Below are 16004 nucleotides of genomic sequence, written 5' to 3' on the forward strand. Positions count from 1 at the left end.
AAGTTCTTGGGAAAGAACACATAGATTAACTAGCTCCTAAGGAAGCTCTACTAAACAAATCCTCGCATCTAGACCAACGTGAGCAATCACCTGGAGACAGGTTAGTAGACCGGCCAAATCTATCCATCCAAAAAAATGCATAGGCCATATCCTAATCGTAGGCGAATTTGACCCAGATTCGTTGCTTTCTTACTAGGATTCGGGGTCTTTCGCGTTCAAATGAAGCCTGGATACCGGGTTCATGCTGCTGTTCATCCGATCTTGGGGGAGCTTCGTTGGAGCCGGATTGGATTGGTAAAGGGATGTACGCGAACTTGAAGATGGGTTGAAAGCGTGCTCTGCCCTCGTAGAATGTTATTGGTGTTGATAATTGCTTCGCTCTCCGTGAATAGGGTGGTCTTCGAAATTATTGTGCCGATGCGTGAAGTTTACATCAACTGGGTACAAAAGTCTCGGCATTTCTGGACAACACGACCCAGGGTAGAGGCCATAATAAGATGCGTCCCTGCTATACTTCCCTAGGTACCTAGGTATATATAATATACACAACATATACTAACGAAGGTCTGTACTAACATTAACTTAAGATACATTTATACACATTGAGGTCATGTTGAGCCCGTTGGGACAGCGCCTACACGTACATTATGTAGGTAGGTATAGGTAGAAAAGTATAAGAGAACAATAACACTAAGCTCAGTAACATTAAGCGTTTTCTTCCTGCTAGGTGCCTAGGTAGTAGGTATATGCCCCCCTTTGACCATCCAATTACTTTCTCCTAGTCTGTAACTAACCTATCACAACCATATCCGAACCACTCGTCCTACCTTGAGATTCCAATGCCCAAGGCCCTTTGTGTATACAATAGGTATATACGATGCCTAGGTAGATAGATATCTACGTTGGGTAGACCTTGAGTAGACCTAGTAAATACCTGGCACGATCTTGTATTTCACAATGCTCTTGTACTTCTTCCAGTCTTCTCCGTACTTCTTCGCACACTTCTCGTCGTCTCGGCCGTCGCGGTGGATCAGCAGAATGGCAAAGTATACAACGTAGAAGTAAGTGAAGAGCATACCCCAGTACTTGGCTGGCCCTTGCACTATCTCTCTTCCGTCGAGCGTCTTGATAGCCCCTTCAGCGTTGCTGCCGGGTGGTAGGATGATGTATCCGGAAAACCCGGTAGGTAACGCATATGGCCACGACTGCAACCAATCGCCGAGGTAGTTAATATGTCTAGCGACACCCCACCAGCCCGATGTCATTAGTCGCGAACCCGTCTTTGTCTCGATGTACTTGATATGCGCAACGCGCGGGTCGTTAGGGTTAGTGCGGAAGATGTTCTTCTGAAGGTTGCTTAGCCGGAAGATACCGAAAGCCACAATCAAGAGAGCCGATACGCCTGTAAGACCCAACCAGCCGAGCTTCACGGGATGTGTCGACAGATATCGGGTCTGCTGGCTATAAATGAAGGGGACCCAAACGAGATCTCCAAAGGACAACATGAAACCGAAACCGTCGTTGGTGATATCGATTGTCGTAAGAATAGCCGGCTCCATGTATACCGAGTCTAAACAGTAGATTGCTTGTACAACCGTGATGAAGATAATGCTATCAGTCACGTAACCAAAGGTTCGGTACTGCTTGGCGACGAAGGCACAGTTCAGAAGGATCCAGCCGAGCATACCAGGACGTAACTCCATCCACTCCTTGATGTCAATCTCGCCGATCAACGGAAGCGTAACACGAGGGTTAAGCTCCCGTCCCATATAGAAGTCATAGATCAAATTTCCAGAGCATCCGCCTTCTGCGAGCTGCCTGAACTGCGGGTTCCCCCGCTTCACGGAAAAGCTGCGCACATAAACGAAAATCGCGAGCGAGTAAGCGATAAGGATGTTGGCGGTCAGAATCTGTACGTAGTTGTCGGTGATAAAAGTCCATACGGGAAACTCGGCACCCTGCGCGATAGTGCCGGCAAGGCAGAGCGAGAGGGTGAACATGTGCGAGGCGAAAGCTTTTTGGTAGACCGTGTTAGCTAAGTTCTACCCCTTTATTCCATGTATGTATACAGAGTCAGAATCAACTTACCGTTGAACCTGTACTTCAGTCTTCCACCAGATGACAGTTCAGTACCCTCAACTTCGGTAGCAGGGAGAATGCGGTATAGGAGAGCGCTGAATAAGTAGTATGCCAGAACCCAGCCGGTAACTTTCCAACTAGCCAGGCCCCAGATGCCGTTTTCGGGCCATCCCACCTCAGCCTTCAATTGTTCGATCGATAAAGTTTTGGGGCTCAACAACGACGGCGCAGGGCAACCGGAAACATCGTTGCAACCAAAGGCGAAGACGTAGCAGAGAATGGGGAGACCGAACGTGATAGTAGCGGCACCGAATCTAGGAAGTTATCTATTGTTAGATCTATCTACTACGAACTTGGAGTTTGAATCCTTGGGAGATAGACACATACGGGCCACCAAACTCGTAGCCATGTGAACTATGAGCTGGCTTTGGTGGTTGTTTCGTTTTGGGCGGCATGTCGAAAGTTGTATCGCAATATCTAATAGTTGGCGAACAGTGTTGTTGTTGTTGATCTGCTGCTGTATTGACTGAAGAGCGCGCCGATGCCCTCCTATTTATAAAATACTGTACCTTAGAGGTACCTGGTATTTCTCTAAGCTGACAACGTCTTGTTAAAGCCTCTTCAGGTCGTTTCGATATTTAGTGCGCCTTTACTCGGGACGGTGTGATTTGGAATGGTCGGCTCGCGACGTCCCGCATGGTACGATGGAATTGTGTAGATTTTGTAGATAGGAGAGCTTCTCGGAAATCTTGGCTTCCGTGTGACACCATATTTTTATTTTTATTTTATTTTTTGACTTCATTTAGGTACCACCTAGACTTCCCCAAGCTCATGTGGAGATGTCAATTAGCTTAGTGCCAGGTACCTACCTGGTAAGCAAACCATACCTTAACCCAAAAAATGCGTGTGGGGGCCCACACAATTTTGAGGTTCACTTTGGTTTCAATGTCAATTTAACCAATGAAAGAGAAGAAGATACAAAAGACTCCACTAACGAGTTAGCCAATGACAGAAAAAGAAAAAAGAGGAAGTTAAAACGTGTACGAATACGAAGAACTACTTAACCTACTGTACAGTACCTATGTACCTACAGTACCTAAGTACATCATTACGTACTTCTATTCCAGGGGTTTGTGGACGCCGAAGCTGTGCTAACTTCTAAGAATACCTAAGGTTAGGTAACAGCGACAGACGACAAATCGACAACTTGGCTTATTGAATCTTTGAATTGTTTGAACAACAAACATCAAGAGACAAACGACACGAATTGCATGAATAAACTAACGATTAATTCAACACCACACCGAAACCATACTTACGATACTGGAAACGTTTGATATATGAATAAGTCTATGACCAATTTCTTTTTCGATATTAACGTAAAGCGCATCGGGCGCATTTTTCTTTTTTTCAACTGAGGGGGGAAAAAACAGGGTTCCCATCATACCTTTTTACTTATTAGCCGTTAACTTATCTTGGTATTCTTGAAATCACCATGCGCTTCTTATTCTCCTCGGGATCGACGTCTATATCTCCGGCGCTACTACTGCCGCTCTCCTTCCTCTACCTCACTTCTTCCCTGCTCGTTGTCGCCTCCACCGATGCCGATAAGACGACGACCTCGACCGCGTGCACGGCCTCCTCGACGTCGGGAGCCTTCTTCGACCTGCGGCCGGATATGGCGCTGAAGAAGAACCCGGATGGGTCGAAGCCGTCGCACAGCAACGGGGCGCCGCTGGCGGACTACCACGCCAAGGGCTACGACTACGGCTTCAACTTCACCCTGAATATCTGCGCCTCCGTCGTCGAGCCCGTCGACGAGGTCGTCGGCGTCGAGCCCAGCCTCTGGAAGAACGTCAGCGCCTACTACACCTCCAAGGGCGACGTGTACAGCCTCGGCCTCGAGTCCGGCGCGCTGGTATCGCGGGGCAAGGAGCTGGTGCTGCAGTATACGGGGGGTTCGCCGTGCGGGAAGAAGGTCAAGAGGCAAGCGGAAGCGGAAGCGGATTTGGACTTGGAGCGTACGAGTCTTGCCGAGCGCGAAGAGAAGAAGGACAACGGGGCTACTATACCGGCCCCTACAAAAACAGCCGTCGCAACTAAGACCCAGAAATTGTCCAAGGAGACGGACGAGCCGAAGCGGCGGAAATCCACGACCATCTTCTTTAGCTGCGACCGGGACGCGGGCGCGGGCGCGGCCCAGGTGTCCTTCATCGCGACGGACCCGGAGGAGTGCTCGTACGTGTTCAAGGTGAAGTCACAGCACGCGTGCGCGGGCGTCGAGCCGCACCAGCCCGGCAGCGTGGGGCCCGGCTCCATCTTCCTCATCATCTTCGCCATCGCCGTCCTTGTCTACCTGCTCGGCGGCATATTCTACCAGCGCACGGTCGCCCACGCCCGCGGATGGAAGCAGCTGCCTAACTACTCGCTCTGGGCCAGCGTCTGGAGTTTCTTATGCGTAAGTACTTTGTTTCTTTTTTTTTTTTCTTTTTTTTTTTTTTTCTATCTAGACGATAAAAAGGATCGATCGATCGTAGCAGGATTTATTAAATACAACGTGAAGCTAACTCGTACCTCATAGGATCTCTTCGTCATGGTCACCTCCTCTTGCGCGCGGTTCCTGCCGAATCGGAGAGGGTACCGGCATATATCGGGATCGCCATCCGGAAGGGGTCGAAGTAACCGCGAGGACGAAAACCGGTTGATCGACCAATACGACGAGGAGTGGGAGGATTGAAATGGGAATATTTTTTTTCTTTTCTAAAAAAGAGGTTTGACTACCTATTCTTAGCTTTTCTAGTTTTTTGTTCGTTTTATTTTGCATGTCATCACTAGACGTTTGAGCCGAGATGTTGCTCTGGCCGTACTATTAGAACTAGACGTTCAGATATAAATCGTATGGTGCAAGTCTGAGCATTTCTTAACTTTTCTTTCTTCACCTTTTTCTTCATTATTCTACGGAAATAAGTACTACACGTGTATTGCGTGTAGTTTTTTTAGCATGTATTTGTATTGTACAATACAACTAGGTTAGGTCTACTGCAGCTGAGCGGCGCAGTTTGTATGTCTTGGGAAGCTGGTAATTTTTAGCATGTTTCAACGTTTCAAGACTGGGAAGCTGAACCGCCTAGTAGAAGACGAAAAAAAAAGTACATAGGAAGTACCTAAAAGCTGAGTGTTCTTATTAGTCAATTTCTATTTAAGATTCTTTTTCATATTTCGGCATGCAAATGAAGTGTGAAGAGTCGAAATGATAATACAGGTACCTAAGATATTAAATCCATAACTATTAGGAGAAAAAACAGTTTGTCTTATGTTTTACACCGTTGATTAAATTAAGCTGTAACTTTCAAGGGACTACAAAACTTGAAATGTCAGTTTGGTTGGTAGTACGACAACTCGCAACTAAAACAAAAGCCTTGGAGGCTATGCCGTAGATATATGGAATTGATATACCTTGGGCGGTTAGCCTATTTGGTCAGGTAGTTTTCGAGATTTGGCAAGTTCTGCTCTACTCTCTATATGCGAGACGCCGCAAGTTTGAACCTCCTTAAATCCCACCCGCTTGAATGACCGACCATGGCCTCACTCTAACCCCCCTAGTACGAGACCTGATGGATTTATCTGACGGATTGACAGATGGATTTGATTGATTCTTCCCTTTATATGCCTAATCCCCAATAATGCAGAACATCCTTCGCCGAGAAGATGGATTGTCGCTTGCATCTGTTTCCTTGAGTCGTTTTTTTCCCCTTTAGCCTCATTCCCTCAGCTGTCGTTGTCTATTTCCTTTTCGCATTTTCATTTCCGTTTTCGTTACATTCTCACTGCATTCAGTCGTTGGCGGGACCTTCACGCATATTTCATTCTTGTTCTTTGCCTCTCGACTATCCGTATGTTTAGTTTGTAAGAAGCCTGTATTAAGCAATGTACTTTATGAAGTCGGTTTTCCTCTTGGCTGCGGCGCGTGTTGTCCTTGCAAAAGTTCAATTTCTGGTGCGTAGGAGCAACTTGTCTCTTGTAAGACTTTCAATACTAACGCATTATTTCAAGGGAGTTTCCATTGCGGGAGGCGAATTCGGATGTAAAAATGATGTAAGGACCATCGAAGCTGGGATTGGAGTTCTAAGTTAATATAGTGAAAGGGTTCATGTCCTGTAAACGAGGCCAAACTACCGGACGATGGAGTTACTCAGATGTGGCACTTTGTCGGGGATGACGCCATCAACATACTGAGAATGCGTATGATAGTCATTTCAAGTGCATTCGATCCAAACAAGACTGACATTTATACAGCGGTATCATGGCAGTTTCTCGTGGGCGAAAATTTAGGAGGGAAGTTTGATAGCAACAACTTTAATGACTACGACCGACTGATACAGGCCTGCCTCGCTACCGGCGCATACTGCATGATTGATATCCACAACTACGGACGATGGAACGGCAAGATCATCGGGCAGGGCGGACCGACGGATGACCAATTCGTGAATCTCTGGCAACAGTTGGCTACGAAGTACTCTGGCAAGGACAAGGTTATCTTTGAGCTCATGAACGAGCCTCATGACGTCGACGTCGATACGTGGGCAGAAACGTGCCAAAAAGCCGTCACAGCTATCAGGAAGACGGGTGCAACGAAACAAATGATTTTGCTTCCTGCATCAAATTTCGATGGCGTAGCGACACTAACGGGGGACAACGGCGCAGAGCAGCTGCTAGATATCACGAACCCTGACGGATCCAAGGATAACTTGCTCTTAGATATCCATGCATACCTGGATAAGGATAACACAGGGACCAACAGGCAGTGCACGACGGATAACACCGATGCTTTCGGAAACCTTGCCAAGTACCTGAGGATAAGGGGGAGAAAAGGTCTTGTCAGTCAGACGGGCGCATCGCAAGATTCTTCTGTAAGTCTTCTTAGTACCTCTCCGCTTCGTGTTTCTGATAATGTTGGCTAGTGTCTTGAGATGTTCTGTGCGCAAAATAAATTCATCAACGACAACTCGGACGTCTTTGTCGGTATAGTTGGTTGGGGCGCTGGTAGTGTCGAGACCTCGGACGTTCTAAGCATGACACCCACAAGGAAGGATGGACGTCTAGTGGATAACCAGCTGATGTCCCAGTGCCTTGTTGATACATGGGCTAAGGCTAAGGAAGTAATCAATCCGCCGCAGCCGGAGCCGGAGTCGACAACTCAGAAGTTCGTCCCTACCGGTACTACGGCCTTGACCAGGAGTGTTGTCACCCCACCTCCTCTTACATCCTCCTCCTCCTCCTCCGAAGAGTTTCACGAACCGATTGTTACAGTCCACGTACTCTCGGATATAAGTATACTACAGACAGATATAAGTATACTACAGACAGCGTCTGTGCCTCCCGAATTGACGACATTGATAACTGCAGCTGGATCGCCGAGCGACGAGTCATACAGCATCGCATGGGAAATACCGACTTCCGTTAAGGGTAGTCCGACACAAGTAGCACCATCTACGACACCTACAGGAGGTGCCCCGTCGACTAGGGCTATGTCGATCTTTCTTTGGAGTTGTGCGTTTCTGCCTCTGCTCTTATGATTTCCAAGATCATAAGAGTTTTTTCAGAATCAAAAATATCCACAGCCGTAATCTTTACCTCACAATTTGCAAGCGTTTATTTACCTTGGCTTTGAACAACTTTTGACGTTTCGTTGTATATAATTGCATTGATGCACTGATACCATTAAAACGATCCGCCATGGATTGCTGGCATATCAAAAAAATTTTGTCTTGGATGAATTTTAAACTTGCTAAGATTTGAGAAGTGAAAGATGAATTTATTAATGTTATAAAGGACGGATAGCTGCATTTCCTTCGCACTGTATTATCCGTACCTAAGTTGTGAGCTGCGGGCGCTACTGCAAGGGAAACCACTTAATTGGCCACTAAATCTAGCAGTCCTAGTAGCGTAATTAGCAACAATGTTCTGGGCTTCCCCTCACCCACGTCATTGTCCATTACGAAAAAGGCTAACAGCTTCTAGGATGTAATCAGCCAACTCCAACTCCACAACCACCCACTCACTCCAGTGACTGACTGCACTGCACCCGTAGCATTCAGTCCGTTCAACATCCAAGCCACAAGCCTCGTTTCCCATCTCTTATCACAATCCACAGTTCACAATCCACAATCCCCTTCATCCCACTCCCGACGAAGCAGTACACATCATACCTTCGGTACCTGGAAATATATATGCGGCTAAATATTACAGTAACATGTCTGATCTATCGGAATCAATAAAGGCCATAAAGGAAGCCTCCAAAGAAGACCGATTTACTTATCTTACCATCCTCCAATACCATGTTACCTCTCCGGAAATCCTACCGACCCTGAATGAGGTCCTCCAAGATGCCGATCTCACCCAAGAAATCGGTTGGGACCTGGTACAGATGTTACTAAATATCGACGGCTCAGAGACGTGTCTTGAGACGGTGGCCCGCTTGGGAAACCCCCGCGAGGTCGTCATTAAGGTTATGGAAGCGCTAGAGGGTCTCACCGTCGCCTGGCATGATGAAGTAGTGGTTGATGTGCACGACCCCGGAGTCATTCCAGACTCCAAAATACCGGCCAAATTCATTACGCTGCTTGGCATGCTCGCCATTCTTCATCAGCGTATCAAGACGAAGTACCCCTCTCGATTTCTGGGGCCATCGCTGGTGAAGGTGTTCGAAGCTTACCAGCCCACACCCGAGATGACTGCATCCGTAATAAATCTAGTCTATTCGCTCTCCGGCCGTAAACGGCCCCCTCTACCCTCTAGGACATCCAGTATCAACGTGGCCAATCCTGACCAAGATGGAGACGTTTCTAAGAATGCACCCGATCCCGAAGCTGAACAGGAGGACCCGCAAGAGGAAGCTATGCAGCGGAAGCTGCTGCAAGCTTTCGTCACGTGTATCTTGCAGCGTTATGTAAATGCACACGATATGCTATGGTCACCCCGGCTGCTTGAGGTCTACAACCCCAAGAGGAATGTCCCAGGTAAGAAGACGACGATCGAGGCGTTTCGGGAGAATGAGGTGTTGCAAAAGCGGGATGCGATAGTAGGACAGCTTGTTGTAAGTTCATGCATAAATATTCCACGCACCATTCTGTTCGTAGGCTAACTTGCGTAGGCCGTACTACGCGATCTTGGTTTAAGTAATTGCTCGAAACAGTTCGTAAAGAGTATAGTCGAGGGCCCAGTACATAGAGATCCCCTTGCAGCTTTCAATGACTTCTCCTCAGTCGATGATATACACTTTTCGCCGGGCGGGTCCGTGTGTCTCATCGCTTACTGGCTGTTCTCAAGGGACGTCTTCGACTCGGATAGCCCGTGGCCTGAAATGCACATATTCCCAGATCACGCTTCGATACTTGGAAGATTTCTTGGCAAGGATGTACAGTCTGAGATTCTTGCTAGTCCGGGGATTGCCGATGCTTTACTCGCCATCGGACTTGGACTCGAACATCGCAATCTAATAAAAGCCGAAGATCATACAAATCTAATGGCCTATCACCATAATTTGACACTCGTCTCAGTGTTTCATCCGGACATCCAGGTCAGGAACGCTGCTACATTTTTGGCCGGTACTCTCCTCCACTCCGAGCCAGACGACCACACCCGGCTGGAAATTCTCGAGGATCTGTTAGAAAATTGCATGTTTGCGTCACTCAAAGCATGTGCGGTTACGTGGTTAAAGGAGGAACTCATCGCTGCGAAGCAAAACAAGCGATCCAACCAATTCTCTTCTCCCGACGTCATCGAACGGCTACAATACTTCTTATTCCCAGACATGCTGTCGCTAAACGAATCAAACACCGAGGCACTCATCGAGTTCTGGGCTCAAAACCACCTATTCCTCCTCCAAGTCGCGAACTTCGCCTACTTCCTGTTCACCGGCCTGCAGGAGCTCGTGCCGGCCGGAATGGGCGCAGCGGTGGGGCAGCGCTTTGTGGAGCCGTTGTTAACCGCGGCGGAGAAGCTCGGAAAAGCGGAGGGCCTGGATGGCGAGGACCGGATGCAACTTCGTATACTGACGGATCGGCTTCGCAGTCTCGGTCTGCAATAATAGGTTTCTTGCGTTGGTTGGGTTATTTTGAACGTATTGGTTGGCCAGCGGGGTTGTTGGGAACTACCTAATGTTAGGTACCTGTTATGATGCGAGGGGGCCGTACCGTGATGAGATAAATGCGAGTCTTAGGTTGGGTACCCGAACTCTTTGGTAGACAACATGCTGTTTCGTTCTTAAGCGACGACAACAAGGCCCTATATAAAGCATCAGTAGCGAATACCTTACCGACCTTTTCAACGAAGTCTAAGCATATACTAATTAGCTCAGGTAGTCAATCAACAATTCAATAAGAAGTTCTATATTCTCCGAAGGTTGGTTTACTTCTACGATTATTCCGGTGGTTATATTTTAGTTACCTGATATTGTCTCCAGGACCACCTGACGACTTTTGATATATACTTATATATAAGGTATATATATTTCCAGACCTTTTCTTAACGCCATGATACTCAATTTCTACAAGAACCGGAAACGCCCATTTATTTTATTTCTAGTTTTAAATTCCGTGCGCCATCTTTTTTTCCCTACCTATATATACAATTTGCTGCTGCTACTGCTGCTACTGCCTTGATCACAGCATCGGCCCATCCACCTTCGGAAACTTGCGGAAGATATCTAGGAACTTATCGATGGGGGCGGACAGCAGGGCGGCGGCGGTCTCGAGGGGCGGAGCCCTCGGCATCTGCGGGTGGCTGCGGGTGGGCACGAAAGCCTTGGCGCGGTCGAACGAGCGCCCCAGCTGCAGCAGCGAGTCCTCGTCGAGCTTGGCCTCGAGCGCCGGCAGGTCGTGCTCCTCCTCCTCCTCCACGTGCCGCTGCAAGCTCGAGAAGAGCGCATCGAACGTCGGCTCGAAGTCGGGGTCTTTGGCCCCGAGGTTCTGGAGATAGTATAGTTGTTTCTTGATCTGTACAGGCGGAGAGAGAGGGGGGGGGTTCCCTGTTAGTACTATGGTATCATATGGATATGTACCTAGGTATCTTTCCATGGCATGTGTGTATGTATGGATGTATGGATGTATGTGCGTATGGATGTGTATGGGATAATCAGAACTCCACGCACACTCTGATGCTGGTCGCGATCTTTATTCGCCATGTCCCGCCCGTTCTCGACGTGTTTTTGTATAGCCGGGTAGATGATGATCTCTTCGGCCATGGAGTGACGTGCCAATTCCCACACGAAGAGGTTTCTGAATCTTGTCCGCTCATCTGCATTCTTGTTTTGCACGATATGAGGGGCGTAGGCCGCGAGCTCTTGGTGGTCGTGCTTTAGCGTGTTTAAGAGAGGACCCCGTAGCGATGCGGTCGTAGAAAAGGGATGGAGACGCTGTCGCGACCTTGGCACTCCTTTGGAGATCGGAAGGGCACGACACCGAAGAGTGAATGCTGGGGATCGGACCATTTCGTATGTTAGTTGATAGTAATATCTTATTTATTATTATGAAAAGTCATTATAACAAAAGCTGTTATTAATTATTGGCTTGGGAACGGACTTGTTCAGTTATATAAATAAAGTAGGTTCATTCATCATTTTGGTAGCTTGATACATGATTCGCTCATATCGTTCATTACGTCCTGGTTAGGTAGGACTTACGACATGAGCGATGCTTACCTTGTATAGCCGATGTAGGGATGAGTAGGTGGTTAGCTTTAAAATAAAGCAACACACGATATTCGGAATTTCTTAAGGATTCGCGCCTTATTTATTTACTTTCAATTTTTTCCAATTTTATGTCGATGAAACTAGCTTGTATAAGTCATCACGGTGGGGGTTGAGCGCGAAGGCATGAATGGCTTTTCGTTATCACATCCTCGTGTTAGCTATATCCGAGGAACTCGTACTCATGTATAGTTTGGAAGGGACACCACAATACAGGGACTTGAAAGAATACTGGCTTGAATTAGCGCTGTTGGATCTGTCTTGGTTCCTCTACGAGACTGTCATATGTTAATTCCCGTAAGTGTCGCTGCGTAATGCCTTCTAAGTAATGTTCTCAGAGTCGTACGATGTGACCAGTGTGGTTACTCCTAAGCATCCAAGGCAGGACCTATCTTGCTCTCTTTCGGCAGCTTCTACCCATATCGCTTTACTGTTCGCACTTCCCATCCATAGTAACCTATTGGGCTGCATTAGGTAGTTGCAGGATGGGAAAGTTACAATCCTAGGTTTCCTCAGGCATTAATTCGAGGTTTATGTCTCCTTTGCGTTGCGCAGAGTTACCAGGTACCTTAACATGACCGACCGTATTATAACCTGAGTCAGCGACTTCAGCAAATCAGGTCAAATCAAATATACGTAAAAGCCTGATCTGGTCAGGTCGAGTCAGGTCTTTTGAAAAAAGAGGCTTATTTGACCGTATCGTAAGCCTGGCTTGAGGCACTAGTGTTATCGATATCGGTAAATTCGGATGTAAATAGTCCGTTGGATCCTATTGGTCGAATTCGGTACGTACCGAAATCAATACCCACCTAGCCCCGCCACCCCCTCTTTTTGATTACATACCTTTTTCAAAACACCAAAATCAACATCGTAATATCAAAAAACACGATTCCAGCCAGCCTCAGCACGTACTCAGGTACGTACCCCATTTTCTACTCAGAAACATAAGAATTTTCAAGTAATTTAATATTAAATCGTTGAAAAAATAGACGTTTGCTACATAAAATACTACCTAGCAAACATAATAATATCAGCCTCAAAATTTTCACCTTATCTAAGATATAAAAAAAAAATCGAGCTTGGCTTATATAGATACTGTAGAATTTAGGCCTATACAGGCTAGGTCAGGTCAAATTCAAGTCAGGTCAGGCTTTTATTTGATTTGGTGAAGTCGCTGACCTGAGTTCCTTAGGATTCCACAAAATTTTCACTCTGCAAAGCAAAGATTTCTTTCTTTACCCAAATGATCAGCCTATCCATCAAAGGAGGAAAACCTTTTGCGTCCAGAAGATCCAATACCTGTTCATGAAATCGGTATCATACCATGTGCGATCCAAATCAGGGGCCCAGTGCACCTAGCAAACGCGCCAGAAATAAAAGATCTCAAACCTTGAAACTAAAACAAGACGCCAAATCTGATAAAGAGACGCTTAAACCCAAGGAAGTTGGATACTTCAATCCTTCCCTCAAAGACCCTCACAATACTGGTGTTGTTGCTGTAGGAAGATATACGGTCTTTACCAATGTCTTTACCTTTACAGATCGCCTAAGACAGCTCGCGGCCTCTCATGGGGAGAAAATAGTCAAGGCAGTATGGGTAAGTTGTCTTCAGGAGACGGCGCTGGCATGGTATATCACGGAGCTTACGGATATGGAGAGAGATGCTCTTCAACGCTCGGGTCTTGACAGGATTATCTGCCAACTCATCAAAGCGTTTCGCAAATCACCCAGCGAGGCTTTGCAGAGTCTAAAGTCAGCGTCCCTCACACTGTTAGACTTGAAACAAGGCAAACGATTGAAGCCTTTTGTTTACGGTATCATTCAAGATGCTAGGGCTTGCGATATACCACCTAAGATCCAGTTGCTGTATGCCTTCGAGGCGTTCGATGCAGAAATCCAATCCCAGATTTTAAAGCCTACAGATAAGACTACGCTTGGAGAATTCTTCCGACAAATTGGCGAAAGGGAGAGTATTCTTCTGGCCAAGGCTAGACAAATATCCATGCCTCAGAATGTTCAGCCTGCAGCCCAACATCAGATCGTACCTGTCCCTTCCAACACGTATAGTCGTGCACAGAGCCACCAGCTCCCCCAAATATGCCCTCCATCTCAACAAGCTTTCTCCAAGCAGCTATACAGCCAGAAACCCTCAGTGCCTTATGTTCCTGCCAGCCTTGGTCAGGTTTCAAATCCCGGAACATATCCCTTTGGATCACAGGGTCAAAGTAATCCCCTAAGTGGGAGTACCGGAAGTGGAGGCCAACAGCAAAGCCAGCGCGAGTTGCAGAGATATTCTAAAAGCCATGTTTGGCCCCCGAGATATCCCGAATACGACAGGGACTCAAGCCCGGATTCGCAATATCCAGATTCTGATGCTAACGACGAAGAATTTATGAGTCCGGATCCGTTTCAACAAGTCATGGATGATCTGGAGAAATTCGGATTCGACGATTTCAAAATATCCGAAGCCGAGTTCGAGAAGACCAGTATAGAATACCGTACCCCATTATACTCCCCAGAAAACCCCCAGGCACAAAATGAATTCGGAGACTTGGTAGATTACGGCACAGTTATTGCTCGTGTAGAACACTCGCAATGCGACCTTTATGGCACATCAGGAGGATTTCCTGCCCATTATCATGAGGAGAATATAATAATGACGGCTGCCATCCTAGACATGGACTATAGGAGCTCGTCCCCGGAGTTGAACCGCTGGGTTACCGAGCTAGACTCGGATTTCGAAGAAGAAGAAGAATACGGTTCCATAATCAAGGACGGGTGCCCCGTTGGTTTTCCCGATTCGCCAGGCGGCTTTCAGAGCCAGTGTTTCGATGAACAGAAGTACTACAGCGGACCCGATAGTCAAGAAGATTGTGGCGACCGGAATGGTTACGGAGGCCATGGCGGCTACGGCGACTGCCACGACTATGGCGGTTATAACGGCTGTAACGACAATGATGGCTGTAATAATTACGATAGCTATGACAACGGTGGTGGTTATGACAGCGGCGGTTACGACGATGGTGGTTACGATGATAGTAGCTATGATGACGACGGCGATTATGATGACTATAGTGACTATTGATACATACAGGTCTCCTCATGCGAGTACTCCTTGGTAGTCTCACTCTGATTCGGCGATTAAAACTCTTAAACTCCAAAATGACGCCCCGGAGCTGTCTACCTATTTACCTGCCTAGCATTTTCCTAAGATAGGTCATACCCCCCTCTTAGTCCATACTAAGATATCGCATTTAGGTAGACTCAATGCAAATCTCTCAGGTCGTCTCTAAGCAAGCTAAACGTGACCTGGTCTATAATCTTCCCCTTCTTGCAAATAGCCTGCCTCCTGAGCCCTTCCCTCGTGAAACCCGCGCGCTCCAAAACCCTCAGGCTAGCGACGTTCTCGCTGAAGACGCCGGCCTCGATCCTCAGGAGCTCGGGGAACTGCTCGAAGGCCCAGGCGGAGAAGGCCTTGAGGGCGCTCGTCGCGATGCCCTTCCCCCAGTGGTCCATGGCCACCCAGTACCCGACCTCCCAGGTGCGGTACTCGATGTCCGCGCGCGGGATCAGCCCGATGGCGCCCGCGAAGGTACCACCACCGCCGCCCTGCTCCTCCTCTTCCGCCGCTGCCGCCCCGGGCGTGAAGATGCCGAAGTTGACCGTCGGCGAGGCGCGCGTCGACTGCTCGATCCAGTACCGCGCGCTCTCGAGCGTGTACGGGTGCGGGAAGGTGTTGCGCATGTACTGCGCGATCTCCGGGTAGTTGGCGGCGGCGGCCATGGCCTCGGCGTCGCTGGGGACGTATGCGCGTATTATGCATTTGTCTGTTGTGACTATGGGTGTAGGTGTAGGTGTTGGTGTTGGCGGTGATTGTGGGGTGGTGGTGGTGTTGTCTGCCATGGTGGTGCAGTTATATGAGGTGTCTGGTATATATAAGGTACCTGGGTAGGTATATATTATATCAGGTACCTACAGGTAGGTAGTCCCTCCTAGTTTGGGATATGGTGATGTTTATTGCGAGATGGGGATTCCAGCGCTTTAAGCCGAGTTGATAGAGTATCAGGTTGAGTCGACAGACTGAATATTGAAGACTCAGATGGTATTCCTGATTGATACTATTTTTTTTTCTTATATAGGTCCCTTATTCGTGTGCTCAGCAGTCAGATTTATAAAA

At 47.6% G+C, this 16004-nt stretch overlaps 7 protein-coding genes across 7 annotated transcripts; 4 read left to right on the plus strand and 3 right to left on the minus strand.

Moving 5' to 3' along the window:
- Positions 1-477: 477 nt before the first annotated feature.
- On the minus strand, positions 478-2654 carry F4812DRAFT_331616 (ERG4/ERG24 ergosterol biosynthesis protein). The gene is made up of 3 exons (XM_047931563.1): positions 2467-2654; positions 2089-2393; positions 478-2014 (listed from the first exon to the last, which is right to left on the minus strand). Exons 1-3 carry the CDS (start codon positions 2532-2534, stop codon positions 924-926), a joined length of 1464 nt encoding a protein of 487 aa, XP_047791792.1. The 5' UTR covers positions 2535-2654; the 3' UTR covers positions 478-923.
- Positions 2655-3208: 554 nt separating this feature from the next.
- On the plus strand, positions 3209-5375 carry F4812DRAFT_423257 (mannose 6-phosphate receptor domain-containing protein). The gene is made up of 2 exons (XM_047933743.1): positions 3209-4537; positions 4661-5375. The coding sequence occupies exons 1-2, from the start codon at positions 3575-3577 to the stop codon at positions 4814-4816; spliced, it is 1119 nt and encodes a 372-aa protein (XP_047791793.1). The 5' UTR covers positions 3209-3574; the 3' UTR covers positions 4817-5375.
- A 10-nt stretch (positions 5376-5385) lies between these two features.
- F4812DRAFT_423259 (glycoside hydrolase family 5 protein) lies at positions 5386-7914 on the plus strand. Its single transcript, XM_047933744.1, has 5 exons — positions 5386-6075; positions 6133-6174; positions 6225-6321; positions 6376-6989; positions 7041-7914. Exons 1-5 carry the CDS (start codon positions 6007-6009, stop codon positions 7653-7655), a joined length of 1437 nt encoding a protein of 478 aa, XP_047791794.1. The 5' UTR covers positions 5386-6006; the 3' UTR covers positions 7656-7914.
- Positions 7915-8332: 418 nt separating this feature from the next.
- Positions 8333-10168, plus strand: F4812DRAFT_458019 (DUF1760-domain-containing protein; the record flags this gene model as incomplete). Its single annotated transcript, XM_047937283.1, has 2 exons — positions 8333-9175; positions 9233-10168. The coding sequence occupies 2 exons, from the start codon at positions 8333-8335 to the stop codon at positions 10166-10168; spliced, it is 1779 nt and encodes a 592-aa protein (XP_047791795.1).
- A 287-nt stretch (positions 10169-10455) lies between these two features.
- On the minus strand, positions 10456-11856 carry F4812DRAFT_331690 (HHE domain protein). Its single transcript, XM_047931564.1, has 2 exons — positions 11231-11856; positions 10456-11075 (listed from the first exon to the last, which is right to left on the minus strand). Exons 1-2 carry the CDS (start codon positions 11567-11569, stop codon positions 10743-10745), a joined length of 672 nt encoding a protein of 223 aa, XP_047791796.1. The 5' UTR covers positions 11570-11856; the 3' UTR covers positions 10456-10742.
- Positions 11857-12895: 1039 nt separating this feature from the next.
- F4812DRAFT_331756 (uncharacterized protein) lies at positions 12896-15003 on the plus strand. Its single transcript, XM_047931566.1, has one exon. The coding sequence runs from the start codon at positions 13152-13154 to the stop codon at positions 14910-14912; it is 1761 nt and encodes a 586-aa protein (XP_047791797.1). The 5' UTR covers positions 12896-13151; the 3' UTR covers positions 14913-15003.
- F4812DRAFT_331707 (acyl-CoA N-acyltransferase) lies at positions 15003-15880 on the minus strand. The gene has a single exon (XM_047931565.1). The coding sequence runs from the start codon at positions 15728-15730 to the stop codon at positions 15092-15094; it is 639 nt and encodes a 212-aa protein (XP_047791798.1). The 5' UTR covers positions 15731-15880; the 3' UTR covers positions 15003-15091.
- Positions 15881-16004: the final 124 nt, after the last annotated feature.

The sequence above is a fragment of the Daldinia caldariorum genome (assembly GCF_022478825.1).
Source record: "Daldinia caldariorum strain CBS 122874 unplaced genomic scaffold F4812scaffold_5, whole genome shotgun sequence".
Classification (NCBI taxonomy): domain Eukaryota; kingdom Fungi; phylum Ascomycota; class Sordariomycetes; order Xylariales; family Hypoxylaceae; genus Daldinia; species Daldinia caldariorum.

Coding starts and splice junctions, on each gene's coding strand:
- F4812DRAFT_331690 (XM_047931564.1), bottom strand. CDS start 11,569: ATGGTCCGATCCCCAGCATTCACTCTTCGGTGTCGTGCCCTTCCGATC. Junction 11,076..11,230: donor ATCGCGACCAGCATCAGAGT/GTGCGTGGAGTT, acceptor CCGCCTGTACAG/ATCAAGAAACAACTATACTA.
- F4812DRAFT_331756 (XM_047931566.1), top strand. CDS start 13,152: ATGTGCGATCCAAATCAGGGGCCCAGTGCACCTAGCAAACGCGCCAGA.
- F4812DRAFT_331707 (XM_047931565.1), bottom strand. CDS start 15,730: ATGGCAGACAACACCACCACCACCCCACAATCACCGCCAACACCAACA.
- F4812DRAFT_423259 (XM_047933744.1), top strand. CDS start 6,007: ATGTACTTTATGAAGTCGGTTTTCCTCTTGGCTGCGGCGCGTGTTGTC. Junction 6,076..6,132: donor TTGCAAAAGTTCAATTTCTG/GTGCGTAGGAGC, acceptor CATTATTTCAAG/GGAGTTTCCATTGCGGGAGG. Junction 6,175..6,224: donor AATTCGGATGTAAAAATGAT/GTAAGGACCATC, acceptor ATATAGTGAAAG/GGTTCATGTCCTGTAAACGA.
- F4812DRAFT_331616 (XM_047931563.1), bottom strand. CDS start 2,534: ATGCCGCCCAAAACGAAACAACCACCAAAGCCAGCTCATAGTTCACAT. Junction 2,394..2,466: donor GGCTACGAGTTTGGTGGCCC/GTATGTGTCTAT, acceptor ATAACTTCCTAG/ATTCGGTGCCGCTACTATCA. Junction 2,015..2,088: donor ACTGAAGTACAGGTTCAACG/GTAAGTTGATTC, acceptor TCTACCAAAAAG/CTTTCGCCTCGCACATGTTC.
- F4812DRAFT_423257 (XM_047933743.1), top strand. CDS start 3,575: ATGCGCTTCTTATTCTCCTCGGGATCGACGTCTATATCTCCGGCGCTA. Junction 4,538..4,660: donor GCGTCTGGAGTTTCTTATGC/GTAAGTACTTTG, acceptor CGTACCTCATAG/GATCTCTTCGTCATGGTCAC.